Source organism: Mya arenaria, chromosome 4 (assembly GCF_026914265.1).
Source record: "Mya arenaria isolate MELC-2E11 chromosome 4, ASM2691426v1".
NCBI classification, from domain to species: Eukaryota; Metazoa; Mollusca; class Bivalvia; order Myida; family Myidae; genus Mya; species Mya arenaria.
In genome coordinates this window covers 64,788,706-64,813,763 of record NC_069125.1, presented here as the reverse complement: position 1 = coordinate 64,813,763, position 25,058 = coordinate 64,788,706, and the positions used below count along the sequence as shown (strand labels likewise).

Here is a 25,058-nt window from a genome sequence, read left to right as displayed (position 1 = left end):
GTTCACCTAAGGTCTGAAGTGAGGACTAGTATTTAACTTTGTCATAATAACTATAGATAATGGTTAATTGGGTCTTTTGTTTTCATCTTGCATTTTATAGGACGTAAAAAGTTCGTTTGGAATGTATTAAAGGACTGAATTACCCATAATTTGCAAAAACCTTTAGAACAATCCAATAAACATTACGTAAACACGTGCATTTTGTTTCAAGGTCTTTTTGCAGCTCTGTGTGAAGTTTTCACCAAAGATCTAGCCCACCTGTTACAGCGTTTGAAGAGTCCAGAACAATCGTCAATGGCTACTCTTTTAACCTGTGTAAATTTCACTATCAAATGTATGCAAATGCGTTTTCTTGGAAGTTTGTCTAAAAACGATGACATGGTATTGCCCTCAAGAAGCAAAACATGACTATTCTCCATCAGTGATTTACATACATAATATGCATACAAATCAGTTATGGGAAATGGCAGCGTCACATATTAGATGGCCTAGATGTGGACTAAATCACATTACTTTGCAACATCATTATGATAGTATGTTTGTTTTATTGTCATAACATTTAATCTCAAAACAGGCTAGGACATTCGGTGTCCTTGTTAGGTAAGTGGGTGTCCCATGCCCTAGAAACGTAAATATAATTTTAGTCACAAAAACGGTCAGGCTGTTTGAGAAAATACTGATGAGAGTTCGAGCACCCTTCATCTTTTGTACCTATTCTGTTTGCCTTTGTAGCGCAATAGCTGGAAACCATTCTATCAGAAAATCAAATCATAAGCTGCGATTGCGCCCTTTGTTAGATGTAATTTTACATACGCCATAAAAAGCTGTTTCATTTCTGTGTTGTGGGATACGAATAGAGATTGCTAAGTCTTTTATATCTATAAATACCTTATGCGAAATAAAAACGATACTTGCATAAAACAGACCAGCCTTGGGAAATAGCGATCTAGACAAGTTTGAATGGGAAAGTGTTCATTATTGTCATTTTAAAAAGAGCTCGGCAGTGGGTTGACCTGAATCAGTAACGATTGGAGAACACATCCCGACTACCCAACAAAAACACGTTATCAATGAACGATATACACATCCAGTTGTGTACGCTTTACACAAAACGTATTCGTTTTTTTTCTGAGTATGCAGCATACAGTGCGGCATTTCTTTTCATTGCAATGACACAGCCAGCTAGTTGTATAAGCCCAAAAAACCTATTTGTGAGTTTGCAACATGCGGAAGTTTTCTGTTAGGGCTGATATCATAACGGGCTAGTTTTGCAACTTATTTCAAGCTTGCAACACGCGTTGTACTTTTGGCAGTTGAAATAGTCAGTTAGACTTGTATCTCCCAATGTCAAGCGGTGATCCATATTGTTGTTCAGTTTTCAAGAGGCCCTCACATTAATATCTCCGAGAAGCACTTGCGAATTTCTAGCGCGAGTCATCCATGTGCTTCCACTCTGGTGCTGGCGGTGTGCACACGTTCACTTGTTGACGGAGAGTTTGATAAACGCTCTCTTGAAATAGATGCATTTATTTCAATCGTCGTAAATAGGTAATTATCATAAAAAAATCTAAAATAGGTCCTGTATTAACAATTACAGGAAAATGCAAATCAACTTGAGAACAAGTCGTTGTATGGGAACCAGATGACAGTAGGAATATTTCCTATGGCGTGGATCCATTCATTCATGGAGCAGTTCGCATCCAAAAACCGCTGCAACTGCATAACTTCGTGAGACTTTGCCATTTTATGAACGAGGCACCTTTACGCAAGACATTTAAACAGTTGCAAAACACAGCCCTGCTAAATGGCACAGATATCATCACTCGAACATAATGGATGGTTTGCTTACTTCTTTACTCTCGAGAGGTTGATGATGAAAGGCTTCTGAAAGCAGTAGGTGCATGTTTCATGGCTGATTGTCAGTTCGCCTGTGTTTCAGTTTTAACCATTCAATCATAATTATGAAAACGTTTCTTTCTTACATTTCCTTGATTTTATATTTTATGTAATCTTTCCGGCAAGCGTTTTGTAGACACAAAATCAAACGATTTCTGTACCTCCAATATATTACCACTTTGAACTCAATCATGTTACAATCATGAGTGGAGATAAACATGATTTTATGACCAGCATTTAGCGGGCATGGCTTGGCTAATAAAGCGATCTTTCATCTTCTTTGCTTTTCGAGGTAATAAAATACATAGAACTGTTTGCGTTTCCATATAGCCCTCACATTTCCTTTATTTCTCCTTCAAAATATACATTCACGTCATAATTATTTCAAAACCGGATCTCTTTTTCATAGTTCTATAATGCAAAGCCGGGTTGTATATATAATGTCAAATTTATACATACGTGGAGCCACTTAACATGTAGCATAGACTTAACACCTTATAAATAAGGTAAGTATTACATAAATGCTAAAATTAAGACTATGTGCAGCTGCGTACATTTTCTTGTGCGCAGTTTAATTTTTAACCCACAAATTAATTGTGACTTCAACTCAGTCCGCTGTAGTGTCTTCTGCTTGAAACTGTTGATGTTGCGAAGTTACTTTCTTTTTTTTCAACATTCTTATACTGGCCGTTTTGGGAAATGAATGTGAACGAGTGCATTTGTTTGGACGTTGAATCTGATATTTTCTTGATTCTTCAGAATCCAACTTTTTCTTTCTAAATTATTTTTACTGGGGAAGATCCCGGTATCAATGTCTTGTATCACAATCCACGATCGGCCGATGAGCACCAGGCAATTAGCACTTAATGTTCATGATTTCAAGATTATAAAAGAAGTTCTAATTCTCCATGAAGTGGCTATATAGATGAGAGAGGGAGATAACTCTGCACCGGATGATGCATCAGATAAGTGCACAGGATAACACGTTTTTAAAGCGTTTACTTATTTATTAAAGGTATGTTAAACAAGATTAAAGACAAGATTTAAGGAAAATTATTAATAGCTTTATATTAATAATAAGCGGAGTGAATCCTAAAGGTTAAAACCACAGATAGGCGTTAAACATCGGGCGTGTTTTGGGACATACGTTACGGGAACACCCAACTTAGTGTCGTATTCTTGTGTGGGAAACTGGGCGAACAAGCATAAACATTGAACTCTTCATCAATTAGTTGTAAGTTATGTCTGGTTTTGAATAGAACATACATTTTAAACGCCGATAAAATGGGGCACAGGTGCCTATATACATTCACAATAGTTTGATATACTGTATATAGAAACCGTTTTTCTTAATATCCGCCATGTCCCTAACCTGTCGAGGATTCAAAATACCTGACATTATGTAAACAAGACTACAACAAAACAAGAGCTTGATTTAAGGCCATGTTATGCAATGTCTATTAAATTCTTTAAAAACAAGCAGAATGGCTGTATTTGATAATGCACTGTGTTACTTAATTAATTCAGCGCAGAACAACTAGTGTTTAATTGTTAAAATACGTCAATTCAAATATATTGCGGCTACAATCGGGCAGTGCAAACGGAGCACACAAAGGGGGACATTAATAAGTCAAATAAGTCCACCCACTCAGTCATGTTTGTTTTCTCCCAAGAACGTGCTCATTGTCGATACATTAATTTTATAGATTCAAGTCTTTTAAATATTGCGTCACTGGCCAAAGACATTGTAAATTGCTTTGTCATTTTCCTGAGACATCAGAACTTTAACTGTTTAAAAGCATTTTTAAAGTGCCACACAAAAACTAAGGGCATCTAAGTCCCCTCTAAAACCCCAAATATTCACAAACATACTTGACATGTAAGAGATACTTATCAGTTTTTGCAAAACAGGTTTTGCTTTCTTTGGTAGTTTGTTACTGATATTTAATGGTGAACAAAACTTCCAAACTTTAAACACTGCTCTTTACTTTGTATTACTCATATCATTTTAAAGGTCGATAAGGGAATGAATCATTCAACATATTCGGTTTTGTTTTAGTTATTTATAGTATTATCGACAACAAACATCCGACAAAATCTGCTATTTTTGTGCATCTGCAGGTCAACAGAAGTGAAGTGGATGGCAAATCAGTGCTAGAATCTCTCAATTAGCCGCTATATTTGACGGGGCGAGGTTGTGAGGTCCGTCGGCACGGAACCACGGCCTATTTTGGGGTTGGATATCTTGTACAATATAAAGGCGCGGTGTTCCCTCACGCAAGCTTGTGGTATATGGTTCAAGCGTTTTCATTTGAGCTCTTTTGTCAGATCAGCAAGAACAGCCATGATAGGAAGTAAGATATCGCTCAATTAATTTTCAATTAGAAAAACTACACGCACGCAATCTTGTTAAATGTACCAACTGATAAATTGAATTTACCTTACAAAATAGTGAATACCAGTGAGTACAAATATGTATGCAGTAACTTCATGAGAAAGTATGTTACAAGCTACTAATACGTAATTAGTCTGGTTATTAAGACTCTCAGCATTGTACAAACCTCATTGGCGTAAAAAAGCGGTGACATGATTTATTATAACCTCAAAGAGAAGAAGACCATGTGAAATAAATGTTACACTAGAAAGCCCCGACAGCGAGTAGAATAACGAGGAAACCATCAGTGTCGTGTGCATATTTGACACTTGACAGGCTGCTTTTGGTAGTAAATACGCGCTTAATACGGCCCGTGGTTTCCTGCATCTGCTAGTTAGAAGGCTCTTTGACTCGAGTGGAAGCACAGTTCCAAAATGTACATGATGTATAAAATGAATCTAATAATTAATGAAGCTTAGGTTTAATGTTTCATGTATAACTAAGATGTACGACTTAATATTAAATGGACGTATTCCAAACATGTGTGTGTCACTTAAAATACAGAGGCACAGTTAAGAAAAAACACGATATGCTTCCCTTTCATCTCTTTTATTGATAATATGACAACGTGAAGCGGTCAGCTTGGAATACAAATTGGAAGATTAGACGCACGAATATGTATCGTCATGGAAACGAAAACAAACTAGCCCATATGTGACCATGCAAATTAGAGAAGCTTAATGTATTCATGCCATCTAAATTCAGATTCTAATGAAAAAATAACAAAACGGTTCTAATGTTGCTCATAAACCTGTCAATCTCCCTAAAAGAATAGCCCCGAAATGAAACCCGAAGGGCGGGTCCCTTTGAAAACGGTTCGTACTCAAGTGACCTCGAACATTCCTGTGTGAGAATAGCTAAATCAATTATCGCAGCCTTCCATTTTTTAATTAAAGATCAGTGATCCTAAATATGTTATTATTTGAATTATAGTTCTCGATTATTTGCTTAGTATCTTTTTGTTTGAATAGTCTTAAATTGCAGAAATTATGGCCTGGGACAAGTTAAGATATCATACGATTATATTTCATTTGAAGATAATGCACTGGCTTTTCTTTAAAAAAAATCTGTATCCAAAAGATTAACCTATCAATAGTTTTGTTTACATTCTAACTTCCACGTACATGTAAGGTTGTAAAAAAAGTATACACAACATGGCCGATAACACATTTCAAACAGACATTATCAAGATAAATTGTTGTTCATATCTCATAACTTGTTTTCCAGCTTTATCAATTAGCGCAAGTGTAATTATCAATTCACAATTGTTTGTACTTCATTACTATCTATTAATTTTATTTATTATGTACTAGATTTACAATTGTTAATGCTAGTATGCCTACCATCATTATAAAAGCGTAATGTAAAATTATGTACTTTTCTTTCATCATTATTAATTAGTATTATTATAAAAAAAAATTATTATTATTATTATTATTCTTGTTATTGTTATAATTATTCTTGTTATTGTTATAATTATTATTATTATTATTATTATCATTATTATTATTATTATTATTATTATTATTATTATTATGACTACTATTTGTATTCCTTCTACTAGAAGGTTTATTTATATTATTGTTGTTGTTCTTGACTGTTGTTGTTGTAATTTTAATACAATATAATTATAATGACTCCACCTTTTTACCAATCATCAAATAGTTATATTATGTATGTAAACACTTGTTTTCGTTCAAAGAAAGAAATCCATTATCCAATTGTTTATCTTTCGTGGAAAAACTCGTTTTCAAATAAGGTTTGAAATAAATACGATTCAAACATATCTTTGTAGTAAATAATATTCACAAAAAACTGAACCAAAACCAACTATCAAACAGCCCCGGGAAATATACAACTAAATGGCTTAATATCATTATTATAATTATAAAATTATTTAATTCATATAAAATAAATGTTTTATTTATAAACTTCACCACAACACCTCAAGCCAACAGGGCTACAATATTGTCAGACCAGTTCGTTCTCCCTTACTGTTAGTAACGTTGAGCATACATAATAGTATATATATAACATGCTATTAATGTGTTAAAAAAAGCGCAAGCATACATACATGGGTACCCACCGGAATCTGCTGCAGTGGACTCTGTGGCATGTGACGTCAAAAACGTCGCCGCCAAAAACGCCACCGCAACGTAAATCCTCATCACTGAAACATGCATTCGAAAATTGTTAAAGTAATCCGTGAAGGCTAGCACGTTTGTTCACAACGACTACGCTTATTATTTATTCCTTTTTCACATGTTATATTCCGAAAACGATTCTTGACAATTCAAACACGCTGTACGTAATATATAAGTATATATTGTTTCTTCACACTCGTATTCCGATTCAGCACACGCTGTGTTCTTTCGTCGCACGGTTTATGAAATAATGTTTTTATCCTTTTTCACTCAAACTATTTTTACAGAAAGGTCGGCGCTCCACTACAGTCCTTATACGAAATGGTGTCTGCCTTTGAGTCCTTGAGTCTTTTGTAACCTACTAATCAAACGATTAAGTAAACTTATTATTTCAAAATTATATAGCAACAAAATGTAATCAGGCTCAACGATTAAAACGATAATCCCTCTCCGATAATCCAAGCACAGCCGAAATTAAACGTATATCCTAATCTTTAGTGTATACTCTTAAAAATCGCAGCGAACACTGACAATGTCTATCCAACCACGAGCGGTTGCGTTTAAGTTTACCTGTGATTTAAGACGGACTGAGTGGGTTGGCTCCCGACCTAGGCGATTTGAACATGTGGTTGTACTGTGGCTCAGTGGTTCAATGGTGAATTGAAATGGGAACCAGCGAAAAAATACACTAAGCGAAGCGAAAGAAATTATTCAAAAATATTTAGTATTTTTTTCAAAATGTCAGCTCTCTTAATATCCGTCGTCAAATACAATCTAAGCTGCCGTTAAGGATATTAAGTGTAAACTACATGTATTAAAATTACACAAAATATTAAATGTTCCATATTTGCGTACAAAACTCTGAATAAATAAATGGCGTTTAAATCAAACATAAAGAAAAAAGGCCCAAACAGAAGATTTGGGTTTTGGAATTTTGGCAATTATGTAATTTCCTTGAGAACCAAAACCACAAATACCGAACAAGCATTGCGTAATGGTTAACCTGCGGTTTGCCTAACGATTTAAATAAAGTTTTGGATATGTGGTCATAATTTAAGTTGTTGATAGTATCTATAAACAGACCTTTTAACCTTTATCACGAACAATACTTGATATGCAAGTTATGAAATATGAACTGCAACACACAACATGATGTCTAAGGCAGTGACCTGCACATGCAATATACTTTCATTTCATTTCAACAAGTGTTGCAATTATTGAATCTTGAGATTGTGATAAACCCTATGATGATGTCATCGTATTATTAGTGCGCATGTTGTGTTCATTCAGCTGAGCATGTTAACTCAAATATTTAAGCTCGGTTCATATTTAATGATGTCGATGCTATTGATAAACATCGTGAATTGTCCTTTTCCTTTGAGGTGAGTTAAGTCCAGAATCTGCCAAGACAACTTTATTTAAGCAACGATACACTGGCCTGCTACTGGACACAGGCGGGATAGGCTAATGTTTGATATGGACATTTCAGGTCACAGATGTTCCGTTTTTTTCTCCTTACCAGTGCAAACGCGCTTCAAAATATTGAATATGAAAACACCTCAATAATGTCACACTCGTTCAACCATTAAATAGAACGCATTATTATTTTGTTATCATAAACTTTACGATTAGTCGCTGGAACAATATTTTAAAACATGTTCGTGTAAGTACTCTGTGAATTGCATGATTGACAGCACCATGGATGGCCAATCTGAGTTTTTGTTTCTTGCTTAAGAACATCCAAAGTTGCGCCTTTTTTCCTGTTTTAAGTCGCGGTCGTAGTTTAAACATGGGGTATCATTTTTCTTGAATAACTCAGAAATACTCAAGAGTTGTAAAATTTCATAGACATCGATCAGTTTCCGGACACATTTTGACTGCCGGTTGAGACATTCAAGATATAAATCTGAGCATTCCATTACATGAAAACTCTTCTAATAGTGTTTATAAGCAACCTTATTTTTTAAGACTCGGACAGAAGTGGCTAGCCAAAGATGTAAGAAAATTAAAGAAATAAATGCAGATATATTGAAAACTTGTTTTGCATTGGTCTAAAGCTATGTGAGTTATAGGATCATTTCTTGTTAACAGGAGGCCTGTCCTTGTTTGCTGGTAATACTCCTGACTGTGCACCATAATTGGTGACAAATAGCATTAATACTGGACTTGTTTGAATGAGTTGGATTATGAGTGGATTAGGAATTACTTTTATATAAATCAAATACTTCAAAGTGTTCAATCCATATTCAATGGAATGGTTAGCCTGACCGTTCACGGTGAACTTTATTGGGGTATAAAATTAACAAACACTATTGACTAAATGTAGATATTTGTCCAAAACGTCAATGCAAACACCATAATACGAACAATGTAACACATTTATGGTCCTCCACTAACACATATTGATACAATCAACACACTGCGAATTGCAGTCTTTCAAACTGTAAACAATCTATACACATTGATTAAGATGATCCAAAGTACAAATTTCTGGTTGTAAAAAGGGCATTGACTGCGGACTTTGCGGATTTTGTTTCATCTTTTTGGAATTGAAAGGCCTCCTATTCAGAAAGTCATAGTGATTTTGTTGTTAATTTTTAAGTCTCGATTATACTTCGAATGATATGACGATTTAAAAAGTGCTGATGATGCTGATAATTTGATGGCGGTGGTACTGCAGATGGTGATGATGATGATGATGTTGATGAATTATAAGACGATGATGACGACGATGACGATGAAGACGACGACGTTAAGATGAAGACGACAACGACGACGAGGACGACGAGGACGACGACGACGATGATGATGATGATGATGATGATTATGATGATGATGATGAATGTGGAGGTGGTGATGGTGGTGGTTGTGGTTATGCTGCTGCTGATGATAATGATGACGACGACGATGCTACTGCTGTTGTTGTTGCTGATGCTGCTGTTGTTGTTGTTGTTGCTGCTGCTGCTGCTGCTGCTGCTGCTGCTGCTGCTGCTGCTGCTGCTGCTGCTGCTGATGATGATGATGATGATGATGATGATGATGATGATGATGATGATGATGATGATGATGATGACGACGACGATAATGATGATGATTAATAAAATACCATAGTTTACCAGCTGAGTTTTTTTTATGAAAATCGCCTATTAAAAATCAGAAAAAAACTCCCTCGCATGTGCTTAAAATCTTCACGAATTGGGAAACAGCGGTACCACTGCTCTGCAGACTCTCTGGGCTGCCGGCCCGTGTTTTCAAACTTGCGTCATAAAACAGTTTACAGAGGCCATGAAAATCGAAGTAAAGCGCTCAAAAAGCACTAAGAGCATCTTTGTCCAATTGAAGACAGCTGTGTGTAATAGTGTGGTAATATTCCAAGGAAAAAAGCGTCCTAAACTTGAAATACTTACCCTCTTCATATTGTCTGTCTGAACATGTTATGGATTATTGCAAGAATTATGCCATACGTTAATGCTCTTGATTGTATTATTGCTTTCGTTCTATTGAATTTTTTGCTAGACAGTTTCCTACAGACCATTGATTTGTTTACAAATCAGTTTTCAGTTTCGTATATTTAGAACAGGTTTGTTATACATATGATTATGGTCGAGGGTGGTGAGTAAGATAATACATTAATACTTTCAGATGTTCGCCATTGGCAAATAAAAACATCAATTTAGGGAAACGTTTGTTATTTTTGATAGAGCATTGCATTAAATGGCTGTTAATATCATCCTCAAACTCATATTTATCATAAAACATCTTAAGCTATAATTTAAATCATTTGCCGAAATAGATGTCGATTAATTATATGATATAACATGTGAAATGTCAGTGAAGTGCCCGTCTGAATCACTTTACGATCCAAAGGTGTCAAAATTACATAGCCAACCTCATAAATTTAAACTGTCAAACTGGTCAGCTACGCCTGTACATTGCACGTAATGTTTTTACTGACATAGATGATAATGCAAGCGACAAAGGTCAATGATTTATGGTGGAGCATGAACAAGCACTTCGCAACTCTAGGTGTGGATGTTGTCACTGGACAGTCGCAACAAGCTCGGCCAATTATTCACCGATGGTTTTCCAGTGTAGTCTCATTATTCGAGCTGCCGAGAACAACATAAAACAACAGACGAGATCAAACACAACACTTGACAGTTTATTAATGATGATGAACGCATCATGTCATGTTTCTAATAAGATCGGGACACCGAAAACATATTTCAAAGTCCTGGATTTGCCTACCGGTCAATGTCCCGACTTTCGTTGTAGGTAAATATAAGCAACAATTGGCTCTGACACCGCACTTGATATGTCCTCTGGCAAACAAATGATTCCCCGAGTATCGGGAGTAAATTGTAGGAAGTTAAGCTCATGTTTAAACTTAAAGCACTTTAAGCGTGTTTAACTGACCGGTTGAAATACGTTAATGAATGTCCAGATGCTAGACTCTAGTTATTCAAATTGTATCTGACAATAAGTCAGTGGGTAATGACTCTATCCTGACCACTGTTGACCATTGAAACATCTTGGGAATCCATATCAACGTGTTGACATCGCAATTCATTTTATCAAATCTATAGAACTTGTTTAGGAATTTCTTATATGTTTTATACCATCAAACAAGTAAATAGATATGGAAAGTATGTAATTCTAGTCTCGCAGAGAGGGAGTACGAAGGGACCCGTAGTGCGACACAAAGGTGGCCAATTTTCGACCACATGTGGCCTGGTGGCGATCCATCAAAACTTGTCAAAGCCGGGCCCGGCTGTACACACTCTGTAATTACCTGCAACCACTCGCTGCGAGGTGATATCAGGTCGATTTACTAAAACAAGGTCCTTGACTCCAGCCAAATTGCTGGTCACCAACAACACTCAAGGCCAACCAATGTCATAGTTTTCAGTGAATGCATAGTGCCTTCCTATAAATGAATCATAAAATTATATTTTTTTTTATGTTAAAACAATAAAGCAATGGTTGACTCGGTTACCTGACACCAAGAATAATAATTGGTACCTTTCTATTCATATGGGAAAGATTTACCTTCGGGCTACTGACTGCTGATTTGAATTGGTAAGCCATTACACCAAACCTTTTAGCTATAATGACCTAGAATATAGATTAAGTAAGTTCATTTCTACCATAATTGCTGCCTATGTAGAGAAATTGGCGGCAAGAGTAGCCGTATGTGGGTCCTGTAATGAGTGTGTCCGTGTAACAGTCTTCTTCTATTCACTAGATCAAAATCAATTGGCCATGAAGAAGATAATTTTCTTTAAAATCGTGTAGGACATCTCGTTACCATTATGACAAATTGGTGAACAATGTTGATGTTATATCGTTGCCGAATAGGATATTGTCAGGTGTGGGAGGGTGTTCAAGTGTTTTATCTGTTAAAATACTCCAAGGGCAAAACCGCGAGCTCTGAAACATCTTTGTCATTGTTTATATCAATATGCATGACTCCAGCTGATAAATTAGGTATTGAAAATAGGTGTTAACATTAACTCGAAGTCCTTGGGCGGATCTTTGAAACATTGAGAGACCTTGTGATTTCAACCTAGAGAACTTCTTTTGACTGACGCCCTTATAATGATTTTTTGGTGGATATCTCTTTAACACAAACATGGAGTCCATCATTGACGAATTTCGACAAAAGGTTACCTAAGATGATGTTTTTATCTGATGTCTTACGAAATATCTAACTATATACTTTGGGCATACTTAAGCTTTTAAAGTCGTTATAAGAAGATCGATGAAAGATCTCCTACCAGATATATCCCCTCTTCCTGAGACAGCAGCAGAAGTTGAATATATGTTTGAATTTCTTTTGAATTATGCAGACGACATAATCTTGTCAAAGGAGAGGAGCTCAACAGTTTCATAGAAGAATTTCACGGATCTGGTTAAGGATAAAGGCAAAAGTAAATATTTACAGCTGATGGTTAAAGTTTGCGAGCATGGTTCGAATTTTAAATGACTTCATGCTTTAATGAAGATTTCGTCGGATCAAAATACATACATCCAAAATAGTATTTCTTTCTAGTACCTTTACATAAGTTACGATTGTAACGTGGCGGTATGATATTAGAAAGCCGACAAGAAAATGATCGTAATTGGAGCATTGTCTGAACGTAGATAAACTCATAATTTGAAATGAATGCGGTATTTCTGATATAACCACATCACGGCATCATTTTTTGTCATAATTTTCACACTTTCGTTTAAGGTAGATCGCTCGAAAACATTTAATCAGTACTATAAATCAAAAATGTTCATCGCCATTTGAGTTGACATGCCTGCATATATTTGCAATATCAGGTTGGGTGCCTGCTGCTGGTGTCATTCCGGGACAGGAACGTGAAACCTTCTAACAGCTGGTCACACTTTATGGCCCATTTTCTGGCTTTTAAGTGTGTTAATGTAACTTTTTTTAAAGATTGAATTAACAGACTTTTAAATACAGTATGCGTACGAAAAATAGCAAACATAATTTATTCCATATCTAATTAAATATATCTTAAACATACTAATATATTTATCATTGGATAAGCGCGATGCTGAAATCTGGTCAGCCAACAACAATGGGTAAGCACTTGTTGTATCTGTAACAAAATGGGCTGTTCATGCCAGCCTCTATGTCATCCCAAGAACTATTAAAGAGAACAGGCAAATACCTATATTCATCTGAAACTTTTTCGAGCATTTGTCACAGCAAGTATCCTTTTTCATTAATTATATTTTCGTCAAAATTATTTTCATTCTTGAAATGTTAAACCTTGAAAGAATGTTTGAAATAGTGAAGTCAAGATAGGCTAATAACTGTAGATGAACCCGATCTCAAGCTATCGTCTCACAATACAGAAAATGTCCAAATAAATGGATTAAAATTCAAAACAGCAGCCTTTGATGCCCCTTAAATCTATTATTTACCTGTCATTGTGCATTAGGCCGGGGTAACAAGTATTGGAATATCAATGTGAAAAAAAAATCATAAAAATATGATAACCAGGGCGTGGCAAACATATTGATTTCATTAAATCCGAGATGTTTACGAGGTTTAATGGGCCAAATATTAAGCTATTGCAGACCGATATGTATTTACCAATCGTATATAACCGGGAATAGCACTAGCGCACTTTATCGTTTCAAAAAAAGAACAAAAAACTCGTAAGCTTAGAACCATTAAAAGCTACGCTGTCCTTATTTACTTCTCATATGGCGTTATGATAAATCTATACCTTTGTTCAATCATAAGGAAAACACCAATCGTTTTGCAAGAAACAATTTTGAACCAAAAGAAGAAATAATATTAGAGTAATTTCTCCATCATTTTCTCTAGATCTAGCTCCGTTCTGTAAAGTTAACAGTGTATCACAAAGTGGGTTACCCCGTTCTGTTAAGTAAACGGTGAATAGCATAGTGCGTTACCCCGTTCTGTGAAGTTAAAACTGTGTGACATAGTGCATTACCCAGTTCTGTGAAGTTAACACTGTATGACATAGTGCGTTACCCCGTTCTGTGAAGTAAACGGTGTATGACATAGTGCGTCACCCCGTTCTGTGAAGTTAACTTTGTATGACATAGTGCGTTACCCCGTTCTGTGAAGTTAGCGGTGTACGACAAAGCGCGTTACCCCGATCTGTGAAGCTAACAGTGTATGACATAGTGCATTACCCAATTCTGTGAAGTAAACAGTGTATGACATTTTTGGTTATCATGTCTGTGAAGTTACAAGTGAATGACATAGCGCGTTACCCTGTTCTGTGAAGTAAACAGTGTATGACATAGCGCGTTACCCCGTTCTGTGAAGTAAACAGTGTATAACATAGTGCGTAACCCTGTTCTGTGAAGTCAACAGTGTATGTCATTCTTGGCTATCCTGCTCTGGGGAGTTAACAGTGTATGACATAGTGCGTTACCCTGTTCTGTGAAGTCAACAGTGTATGTCATTCTTGGCTACCCTGTTCTGGGGGGTTAACAGTGTATGACATAGTACGTTACCTCGTTCTGTGAAGTAAACAGTGTATGACATTCTTGGTTATCATGTTCTGTGAAGTTACAAGTGTATTACATAGTGCGTTACCCCGTTCTGTGAAGTTAACGGTATATATCATAGTGCGTTATCCCGTTCTGTGAAGTTAACGGTGTATGTCATTCTTGGTTTCCCTGTTCTGTGAAGTAAACAGTGTAGGACATATTGTGTTATCCAGTTCTGCGAACATAACTGTTTATGTCATTCTTTGTTACCCTGTTCTGTGAAGTTAACAGTGTATGATATAGTGCGTTACCCTGTTCTGTGAAGTTAACAGTGTAAGTCATAGTGCGTTACCCCGTTCTGTGAAGTTTGCGGTGTATAACATAGTGCGTTACCCTATTATGTGAAGTAAACCGTGTATGTCATAGTGCGTTACCACGTTCTGTGAAGTAAACGGTGTATGTCATAGTTCGTTACCACGTCCTGTGAAGATAACGGTGTATGTCATAGTGCGTTACCCCGTTCTGTGAAGTAAACGGTGTATGTCATAGTGCGTTACCCCGTTCTGTGAAGTTAACGGTGTATGTCATAGTGCGTTACCACGTTCTGTGAAGATACCGGTGTATTTTATAGTGCGTTACCACGTTCTGTGAAGATACCGGTGTATGTCATAGTGCGTTACCCCGTTCGCTGAAGTTAACAGTGTATGACATAGTTTGTTACATCGGTCTGTGGAGTTAACGGTGTATGTTATTCTTGGGTACCCTGTTCTGTGAAGTGAACAGTGTATGATATAGTGCGTTACAGCTTCCCAAGTGGGTTGCCCCGATCTGTGAATGTAACAGTGTATGCCATAGTGGGTTGCCCCGATCTGTGAATGTATCAGTGTATGCCATAGTGGGTTGCCCCGATATGTGAATGTATCAGTGTATGCCATAGTGGGTTGCCCCGATATGTGAATGTATCAGTGTATGCCATAGTGGGTTGCCCCGATATGTGAATATATCAGTGTATGCCATAATGGGTTACCCCGATCTGTGAATGTATCGGGGTATGTCAACATTGGGTTGTTGGCTGGTGTTGTCACTTGCAACTATGTACCAACGTGTGTTGGCATGTTGTTAAAATGTAAAACTATATTTAAAACTAAAATGCCAATTACGCTTCGAACCAAGGCAATTCATTTACAGTCTTAAGTTAGTTATTGGTTGTGGTCCAATAATTATGTTTAAGTCTGCCTTTGACCAATTCATCTTGGTTCAAAATGAACGTGATTTCCGGTGCTTCAAAATATATTTTAATTAGACCGTACTAATCACATTTGAAGAAGAAATTCTATATCATCCGCTGCCGCGAATAGGGATATGTGTCTTCAATGTCATTATTTTATCATTTGCTGTCGTTTCAACCATGCGGGAGATGACTAAGCGAAGGCAAAACTAAGCGAACACTTAACTTCTTAAATGGGAAAGGGAGGTCTTTGACACTTGAGCTTTACCGGGACACAACTTTCTAAAACGGCATACAATACAGTCGAACCCCGTTGGGTCGAACTCCAAGGGACCGGCGAAAATACCTCGAGCGTGCGGGAGTTCAAGCCAAGCGGGAATTCTTACATTCAATTTTAAGAAATCGGTCTTATAGATCCAGTTCGAGTCAATAAGGAAATCGAACCAAGCGAGTTCGAGCCAACGAGGTTCGAAAAACATTGTATTCATGCACAAAACCATATAAATGTAAAGGATATGTGGCACATGTTCCCACTTGGAAAAGAATAGTGAATTATAAAAGGTGTAATCTTCATAGCTTTTATCCGTTAATGACGATGGGTATAAACACCTAGGAACACAAACAGGTGATTGACATGTGTGATGTGAAATCTTCTATAACAAAATACAGATGAGGAAAGAAATCAAAATCACATCACTGTTTAAGTGGTTTCGAGATCGTCGTTAATAGAACCACAAGTATATGACTATCATTTTTGTCGTAGATTCGTGATTGATATTTCAGTAACACAACATAAATCCACTGATTTTGAAAACTGATGTTTATGACTGTTTTAAACTTGACAAAAGTTGACTATCTTTTTTCAATTTCTGCCTTTGATGACACGAATGGCAATTCGTTTCACCAACAATGAAATGCTCGGGAATATATCTTCAGTTTATCAAGAACCAACACACCGTTTTGACATACGCGACAATTTATATGTTAATTCTTAAAGTAATTTGAAACTTTCACACGTCTGTTTTCTGTGTCCTGGCGTGGCCATTGTCCGGCGAAGTCATGTATTTAATCGAATGTCCCCGGAGGGGTGCGCTTTATTGACAGTGTGGGGACGCACCAGGCTACACCGGTCATTGTCACGCCCTTAACTGCACGCATGCACAGATTCGTGACAGAATTAACAAAAACGATAGAAAAAATACTAATACAATATTATTAAACTGCATTGTAGTGAAAGTGTATTTTGTTGAAAGATGGAATATATTTATTTATTACCAAATTATCTGCAATCTCAAAAACAAACGAGCTGATCAAAGTTTAAACGGTCCGACATTTACATGCCCTTCGGGGGCGTTAGAGTCATTTTAGTCATTTTGACAACAATGTTGAATTTGAAACAGCATTTCTTAAGTGAATAATTGAATGAATTTGACAGATCGTAAACGACAATCAACTCGAGTTATTGAGACGATTGAATCTATTAGATTCCCCATTGTGACGAACACGTTGAGGTTTTGTAAACTATTTCTTCCAAGAAATATGTCGCCATAGTGGGTTTTAAAAAAACATTCCGATGAAGCTGCATAAATGTTGGTTAATTGACTGAACTACACTAAAATTGTACATCTTCATCAAAATATATCCTAACATATTACGTCAGAAGATTTTATAACATTTCAATAAAGAATCAAGTATACCGTTTGGATTTAATTCCACAAGTAATAATTTAAAATAATAACTTAAAGATTTATGTATTTTTAAGTGTTTGCTTAAATATTTTGCTTAAAATAGTTTTATTACAGACATTTAGGTATGCTGGTATACCCAGGTAAATCTTCTTTGTGTTCCAGCTGAAGATGAGCCCTAGGAAACCAAAACTGCAAGTACTTCAAATTAACGATGTTTTAAAGACAGATAGATATGGAAACTGATTATTACTTTCATAGGGTAATCCAGAAGCATGGTCCGACCACCTTGTGGATAAGCATCACAAAAATAATATAGTCAGATCTTATTCTCAGACTTAGATTAAAACTCGTATATGTTTTTAGATCTTTTAAAAGAGCATTCTCTCATAATGTTGATTAAAAACTTTGGTCAAGATTCCAAAGAAGAAACATTCTACAGCATAACATGTAATTGAGTACATCTCAATGTTTTTAACAATTACTTGAGTATATTTTTGGATCTAGAATAAGTTAGAACCTTTGGAATATTGACAAAATGCTTTTATCAACACATTCTATGAGGAAATATGTTTCTTTTAAAAGGAAGTAAAAACATGCAGGATTTTGAATCATAATTTGCTTTCATGTGGTAAAATGAGTTGAGACTTGGAATTCACTTGAGTATGTTCGTGATATTGGGGCCAAGCTTTGAATGGCATTCACAAAACAACGGTGAACTCTTACAGGCACGGATTAGGAAATAAGTACAATGCAATGGAAAGGTAATTAAAAGTTTATATAATTAAGATTGATCTGGATGCTATTAAAAAGTTCAAAGCATATTTACATTACTTGGTGGAAATCTATCAAACCATTTATATTTATAATTTTATATGTTTTTAATCAAGATGTTCCTCGTTTCATCTTGCTGTGCCAATCTTGAAGAAAAAACGAAGACAGGTGTGAATCAACTACAAGCTAGGTGCAGCCATGGACACGAAACATTACAGAAAATAGTGGTAAATAAATTGCTAATGCCACATTTTAGGGTAATTGCAAATTGATAAACCGATATGGCACATAAGTATTAATTTGCATGTTTAACGATTTCCTGTCTGTTGGCGCAAAGCGTTTAGTTGCCGTTGGTTATGCCATCGAAACGACTTTGAACGAAGTCCTTAATTATATATACATGTTTTGTAAATAATAAGGAAGGAAAACATGAAGATAAAGCAACGTCTTATGACTTACACTGAAGGAGATGTATCTCTATGGATACATTTATCAAAGTACTGAATGTACTACAGGCTGACTGACATATGCTCATGCTAGGGATAATATTCAGAGATTATGAAATGTTCCATTATACATACATGTACAATGCCACGATATTTTTTCTCTACATTTTTAAATGTCCAATGTCCACTAATTTATATTCTGGCTGTCGAATGTCCAATGTCAAGTCATTACGATATTCATATCTTTATTTTTGAATGTCCTATGTCATACCAGCACGACACGTGATTCTTATTTTTATATGGCCAATGTCGAATGCCGTTTATCGAGCTATAAGACTGTCGCAAATACTACTAAATATCCCAAATATGCTATGATGGGTTTAAAACTGTAACACACTGAAAGCTTAATGTGCCACAATATTTCTGAAAATGAAATCCCAAATACTTTAATTTCGAAAGAAATGGAATCGACATACGCTTGATCACACTGCCTTCGGTCGAAGACAAGATTAATTGAATTGCATGTAAACTTTGATTTTAATAGTTCCTGAAGAGAAATAAAGAGATATATGTATAATATCCTGTAAAAAATGACAACATAATAGATCTAGCGATTTCGGAAAAGTATACGAGAAAACTGTGCATGTATACAGGTACGAAATTGCCGAAATGTTCGGGTTCAGGTTCAGTTTTCTCGTTAAATGTCTGTAAAAGCAAAATAAATGTTCTGTTTAAAGCATACTAATAGTCAGACTGGCTTAGAGGCATTGGTTTCTCTATTAGTTATTAAACGTTTTCGCTCAATCACCTTAGGTCTTCTGTTAACATAATTCTTTCAAGAGAAGACGTTTTCTCATTTATTTAATTATCCAAACAGCTTCTAAACACATTAATATTTTGTAAATTTTTCACCCAACGCTTTTAGAAACATTTCCTGAGTTACAGCCTTGTTTTTGAAATACCTTAGCAAAATAAATACGGTAGAAACTATGTTATATGTGCAGAAAATTAAAAATATAGACCTAAATTTACAATTGTATTGAGCACCATAGTTCATCTTAATAGTTAAGTTTAGTTTCCTCTGCATTCCGTTCGAATTAACGTTACGCATTATATATACACAGGTATGTAATTTGTATGTTGAAAATCCATTACTGCGAGACAGAACGGTGGCGTGAACCTTTCAGATAGTTTGGCCTTCAAAATATATCAAATTCAAACGGGTGACGGCAACCGTAAATCATTACACATTTACCCATATGATTAAAACATTACATTATAAGCTATCATTGCCAGTAGTCGTAGCCAATAACTTATACTAATGATCTACATACGGGCATATAGTAATGAGGCTTTGTTACGCCGTATTTTGGTAGCGACAAGTTTTGGGAGTTGACTACCATGATCATCAAGAAATACTGTTAATCTATAGCATATGAACTGAAAGCACGATACCATGTGCAAAAATGTATTAGAACCAAAGTGACTGTTTGATATTAACATAGGAGACTGATGATATTTGGATGTATGATAATTATATTAGGTACAGGGGAACCCCGTTGGCTCGAGCTCACAGGGACCGACTACAATACATCGAGCCAAGCGGGAATGATTCAGTATTAAGAAATCGGCCCTTTAAATCCAATTCGAGCCTCCGAGTTAATCGAGCCAAGCGATTTTGAACCAAAGGGGTTTGAATGTATACTAATCATGATGGACATGTCGTTTGTCTATTCTATTGAGTCTCAACAAAAAGGCTGTGTGCCTCTCTTATATTCCCTTACTTCTCATCTGAGATGTACGCAGGTTATTTCTTCCCTCAACTGCTGAGACCATCCCGCGCTTTCCATCGGAATCATTAGATAGGAATATACCTCTTCGGATTGATATGTCAACATTTAGATAAACGTGATCGTTTTCCATCTACAATCATAATAACGAGTAGTAAAACAAGCCATGGAGATGCTATCTGATTGATTCTGAATGTCTTGTTTGTTTCTTAGAAAATAAAATTAATATTTAAGATCTCAAACATGTTTGAGGAAACAAATCAGATGAAGACATTGATAAGGAAGCGCTGCAGCAGAAACAGGAAGCAATAGGTATAAAAAGTGCGTAAGGATTGTATTGGTTGTTGTCACGTTTCTCTTAAATTGTGACAATGATTACTCATTTGATAGCTACCAAAGCTTAAGCACTACTGAAAATGTCTCTTATATTAAATGTCATTTGATTGAAGTGGTATTGCAGGAACATTTTCCACCGTCCATAACTCTCAAAAAATGGCCAAAGTGCTCTCCAAAGTCATCCAGAATCCAAATCGCATCAGGAATGAACTAAAGGACACTATTACGATAAGACATCAAGAGCTCCGCCAATAAAGCTAAAGAACAATTACGTATCATATTGAAAACTCATTTATCAAGCGAGTTGTTCTGGCTTTGGCGCCACTTAAGTTACGCCCCTTGATTGACATTTTCTCGTGCAGTTGATTGGCATCACGATGTGGTTGGTCCATATTGCTTCTTCAATAATGCGCTTAACATCCTTTCATCTTTTTCTTCACTTTTTTTTCAAAGATGATATATCAATCATAAAAGAACGTAATAAAACATATCATCAATAGACAATGAAAAAGGTAGCATAATTATTATCTTTGTTCCATTAGCGTACACCTGAGTGGTGAATCTATGCGTACAGCATTCTAGTTCCATAACCCAGATTCTGAGTAAAAAGAGCCAAAATTTAAACCAATCATAAACGTTTTGCCGTTCTATTTTTATAGCTGGTAGTCGGCAAACCGGCGTGCCGACTGCCTATAACCAGTGAAAAAGAGTGTTACAAACATGATTTCTTTTGAATTTATGTAACCGCCGTGAATGTTGTTTCAAGCAGTGTCTTAATTAAAGGTAATGAGGACAAAAAGATTGACAAAAATAATACAAACACTATTATATGAAAATTATGCTTCAATGTGTGTGGAAATAACCTATCGAAAAGAAATTCACAAACAAATGGGAAATATTTCACAATTGTGAATAATGTGATGAAAAAGTGAATGTCTATCCTGCTTATGCTACTACTTGCAAACCTACGTGACACCTCACTGGCAACCTTGTATAGACAGTTGGTATTTTCCCTCTGAGTTATTTGATTATTTTTGCAATATTTTTGGTGCATGTAATGTTACGGTCGTTTGCATTTGTTAAGTGTTATTATTAACTGCTCATTTTATTAATAGTACGTATCGAATCTCACTGGTAAACAATGTATAGCCATCATTTCAACACAATGTTATTAGATACCTACTTCGAACCGAGGTTGCTTTAAATGAGAAATTTGCAGTATCTGAGTCAACTTTTTTATACACAGACCAAAAAAGTAATGCCGTGACTTGAACTCGTCTTTTTATGTCTCCTGATAGGGGGCTGTCAATTGGCCTTTCAGATAACACCTTCGTCATTTTAAAAACAGATATATCTCCCATAACGAAGGCATTTTACCTTCAACATTATGCCAACGCAATCCCGTTGTATGTCCTTTCTATACGGACATAAGCTTGGTAACATGGCAATGTTTCAGTTTATTTGTTGTTGTTTTTATATGATATATTGTGCAAATGTATCGTCATGCAATAAACTATGATTAATTTAAAATGAATGCATATTATATCTGAACTACGCTCTTTCAAAACGCATGAGGTGTAATGTTTCAATTCATAATATATTTTAGAACAGGTGGAGGCGTATGAAAATGCATTCACATCAAACTCAGAAGTGATATGGCGAATATTTAATTGTATAATATCTAGTCGTCAACAACTATGAAAGCGTGATATCTTACAGATAAATTGTAAAGTACACGGGTAGATATTGGTAACATGTTTCTTCGTTTGATTACAATGTCACACAATTTCGTGACCAAAAAGCTCAAGGTCAAATATATTTTACAAATAGATATTTAAAGTTAAAGTTGACTACGTTTACACCTATATGCAATGGTCAATATTGAGTCGATGTTATGAACTAAGTTGTTTTTAACGTTTACAATAAAATAATCTGACCCAAAAACGTATAGTTTTTGAAAAGGAAGAAATATTGATTCATAAGTTATAACATTGATATGTTTATATGCATTTGAGTTTTAGGACCTTAATAGTGCACTAAGTACTGTGAAGATATCGACGGTGTTAGAACTGGGTGAGTATGATGATGCCATAACATCGTGACTGGCTAACTAATACAAGAACCTATGGTTTAAAGACTTACATGTGCTAGATCGGACTCAAGATGGGATTAGCTAGTCATCAAAAGTTAAACGACTTCACAATGCTATTTAATCTTTGGTAATTAAACATTGATATGCCTTTTAAAAGGCCATATTCCTATGGATTAACATATTTGCCTTTCAATGCAAAAACAAATTTAGCTCACAGGTGTGGAAAGAATGACCGTTATTCCAAGCTGACGATACATAACTTCATTTAGATGATGATGATGATGATGATGATGATGATGATGATGATGATGATGATGATGATGATGATGATGATGATGAATGCAATGACGACGACAACTGCGACAATATATGATGATGACGATATATGATAGCAGTGCGGGTGCTTTGAGGGAATATGTTATGAAGGAGAACACAACAGTGATACAAATATGTCAAAGTCTCTCAAGACTGCATAGTTAATCTTTGGCTTGAACAATAGCCTGAATAAACGAGGGAAGAGATACAGCTAGGTCAAGCTAATCAAGCGGACGGAATCTGGTATAAACCGCTTAATTAATTCGACAGAACATAGATTAGAGTGTCCTCTTGCGGAAGTGGACGCGGCTTGAATAATACGTAAAATCATTGATGTAGGTCATTAAGATGTAATCCAAATAGCATGCATTCTATATATTTCAAATCAGTTATAAGCCCGTAAAAACGAAGGACGAAAAGCAGCCCATTATTCACAAGATCCCATTAACAGATCCATCATCCATCATGTACAATATATATATATATATATATATATATATACATACATATTTATATTTATTTATATATACATATTGTCTTACAAAGAATAACCTTTGTCAGGTATTCTGCAACTGGAGGGTTCCTATTCCATGACAATTCGCCAGAATGTTTGCTGCTAATTGTGGGACTGTGTCGTGTCGTGCTGATCATGTATGTAAATCTCACAACCATCTAGTTTTGATGGTCTTGAAAAGTTTCATAGAAATCGAAAGTGTACGTAGAATGCTTCAGTGTAATCACATTTATTCAAAGATGAGTTCATTATTGTGCGAACATCAACTGGTACAGGTGGCACGGGGGTTTATCAATCATATTTTACAATCCTGAGATCATAGACCAAATCATCTACCATAACAAGTTAATGATACAAGGATTTAATAATGTCTCAGTGTCTCAAACCGGGATGCGAAAGTATAGAGATATTGTCACGCTCGCGGACACATATTGGCTGTAAAATCTTAAACATAACATACATATTTAGCCCGGGCTTGTTTGCTGTTGTGAAGCGTACTTATATAAACGTAGAGCGATGTGAATGTTCTCAAAAGTTTGAGTTACACGTTTATGTTAACATTTTTGAAACCGACTTATATGCTCCCATTATAATAAACGTTTAAAGAATCTTTCCATGCTGATATTTTAGATTGAAAGTTCGTATATTTTGCTAACAGTTCGTTTAGATATCGTTTAAGATTAGCTCTAATTACTTATTCCGCTCCACCCGCGGATCGGGTTACGTAAGGCGTATACAGTGACAGCAAAATACTGGGCTTCTTTTATCAAATATAAAACTATTTCGTAAATAGAACCTTTAATGGCATGTGCATCTGTTTAAGAATTCGATGTGTATACTTAAGTGTATTGGTTAACCTAGAAATTATTGTGAGTATACTTGGCTTACAATGGATCATCACTGAAAACGGCACCAGTCTATGAAAACGCATCAGAACTCGGCAAATTCAATTTCTTGCTGATGTTGACAGTCAGAATAGTGTCTGTCAACTGTTTATTTTCACCACTATTGAACTGCAAACACTCCATACTAGAACTCCAAGGCTAAGGTGAATACCCTGACATAATACATTGGTTAATACAGATGTAGATTTATAGTTCGTTCGACAGCTCATTTGCTTTAATACAAATATGTTACAAACAATATTAACAATTCATATCACCATATGTTAATTTTATTTACCTGATGATGACTATACACTTCCCGTCTCGGAGTATTCCTGGTGGGGCACGTCGAAGGAGTCTTAAATCACATCCCAACCCAGTTTAACGCAAACGTTCCTAACTCACACTTCTGGTTTTAATTATAAAACAATATCTATCAGTTGGGATCGAAATGAAGGAACATGTGGTTTCCAGTCATGTAGCCGTACGTGGTATTTAATATTCATGTTTACACTTAAGAAAGTAGAACTCGTT

The 25,058-nt window shown here is 35.7% G+C and overlaps 1 protein-coding gene across 5 annotated transcripts in view; it reads right to left on the bottom strand.

The window, feature by feature from the left end:
- Positions 1-25,058, bottom strand: part of LOC128231454 (lactadherin-like) — a 53,594-nt gene extending 28,536 nt beyond the window's left edge. The window contains exons 1-2 of one of the 5 annotated variants that reach the window (XM_052944291.1): positions 24,823-25,058; positions 6,405-6,500 (exon numbers count right to left, since the gene is read on the bottom strand). In XM_052944291.1, the coding sequence (XP_052800251.1) occupies positions 6,405-6,498 (94 nt within the window). In that variant the 5' untranslated portion in view covers positions 6,499-6,500; positions 24,823-25,058. Of the gene's footprint in view, positions 1-6,404; positions 7,054-24,822 lie in introns of those variants that run through there. The other 4 variants (XM_052944292.1, XM_052944289.1, XM_052944290.1 and 1 more) reach the window with 4 other exon arrangements.